Genomic DNA, 1272 nt, shown 5'->3' with positions numbered 1-1272 from the left:
TGGGGCAGAGACCACCACCTCAGGGGGGAGGCCTGGTGGCATAGGGGTCAAAGGTGAGGGGCAGGGCAGGGGTTCTGAGTCCCGGTTTTGGAGGGCCCCCACTTACTGTGCAGCCTCTAGGGTGAGCATGGTGGTGCTTGCTGCCGCCTGCAGCCACCGCCCCTATTTATACCTTGGCCCAGCCCCCAGGGTTGGGGGGGGCAGGGGTGCCGGCTGGCTGTGAGCTCAGCCCTCCTCGAAAATCCCCTCAGGGAGGGGGTCGGGGAGGGGGCTGGATTGCACAACCCCTTGATCACGTGGCAGGGAGGGTGGGCCCAGGGGCTGTCTGGATTTGGGGATCCCCAGGGTTGGGGTGGGGGTGCTGGCCCTGAGGAGTGGAGATGGGAGAAGCATTGGCTTTGGCGGGACCCTGAGAAAGTAAAAGTCAAGGGGTCTTAAAAAAAAAAAGTCAAGGGGTCTTATGGTCAGGGGGCGTGTGTGTGGGGTGTCTCTGGATGGAGGAGCCGGGGGGAGTGGGTTGCTGGGGGGCACGCAGAGACTGACATCAGGTGAGAGCACTCGGGTGTCAGAGGCAGGGGAGCAGGGGCTCCCAGAGTGGACGTGAATTCAGCAGGGGTCCCTGAGGAAGAAACTCAGTCCTGAAGCCGGTGGGGACCCCGAGGTGGAAACACTGTGGGTGTGTGACCTGAGAGGGGGGGTCCCCAGGTCGTTCCGGGGAGCGGGAGCCTCCTACCGGGGGCTGCCCCAGGCGTGGAGGAAGCAGGTCAGCACCTGGAAGGCGGGGCCCACAGAGGCTCTGTTGGCTGGGGTCTGGTGGGGGCGCTCAGGAGGGGCGGGGAGATCCGATCCAGCCCAGGGGTCTTGCAACGGACGGTGAAGGGGCCCATGGGGGCCTCCTGGGGGTCGGGGCATCCCACTCAGTGAAGCAAGGCCACCTGAGCCAGGGCTCATGACGGTGGACCACGACCCCCCAGAGACCACAAGATACCACGGAACAAAAGGCCTGAGCTTTATTAATTCCCCGTCTGTCCCCTCCGCGCCCCCAAGGTGGGAAGTTCGTTGAGGTCAGAGGTCACCAAGCCTCTGGGCCGGGGGGTCCAAAGCGCCGCAGCAGCCGCTCCTGGTCCTCCAGGTCCTTCCGCACCTTCTTGCGCATGTAGAAGATGGGACAGTCCCGGCTGTGGGCCGGGCGGAGGTCAGGGCCCGCGGCGGGGCAAGGGCTGTTCCCAGGACTTTGGCCCCTGTATGCTGCCCACCCGGCGCCCGCCCATC

General features: G+C 65.5%; 2 protein-coding genes across 2 annotated transcripts in view; both read right to left on the bottom strand.

The window, feature by feature from the left end:
* The window catches only part of SPIB (Spi-B transcription factor (Spi-1/PU.1 related)), a 6095-nt gene extending 5935 nt beyond the window's left edge, over nucleotides 1-160 (bottom strand). The window contains exon 1 of the mRNA XM_010849650.1: nucleotides 107-160. Within this exon, the coding sequence (XP_010847952.1) occupies nucleotides 107-129 (23 nt within the window). The 5' untranslated portion in view covers nucleotides 130-160. The remainder of the gene's footprint in view (nucleotides 1-106) is intronic.
* Nucleotides 161-997: 837 nt separating this feature from the next.
* The window catches only part of POLD1 (polymerase (DNA directed), delta 1, catalytic subunit), a 24008-nt gene continuing 23733 nt past the window's right edge, over nucleotides 998-1272 (bottom strand). The window contains exon 25 of the mRNA XM_010849727.1: nucleotides 998-1178. Within this exon, the coding sequence (XP_010848029.1) occupies nucleotides 1073-1178 (106 nt within the window). The 3' untranslated portion in view covers nucleotides 998-1072. The remainder of the gene's footprint in view (nucleotides 1179-1272) is intronic.

Source organism: Bison bison, unplaced genomic scaffold (genome assembly GCF_000754665.1).
Source record: "Bison bison bison isolate TAMUID 2011002044 unplaced genomic scaffold, Bison_UMD1.0 scf7180017864285, whole genome shotgun sequence".
NCBI lineage: Eukaryota > Metazoa > Chordata > Mammalia > Artiodactyla > Bovidae > Bison > Bison bison.
This window is presented reverse-complemented; position numbering and strand designations above follow the sequence as displayed.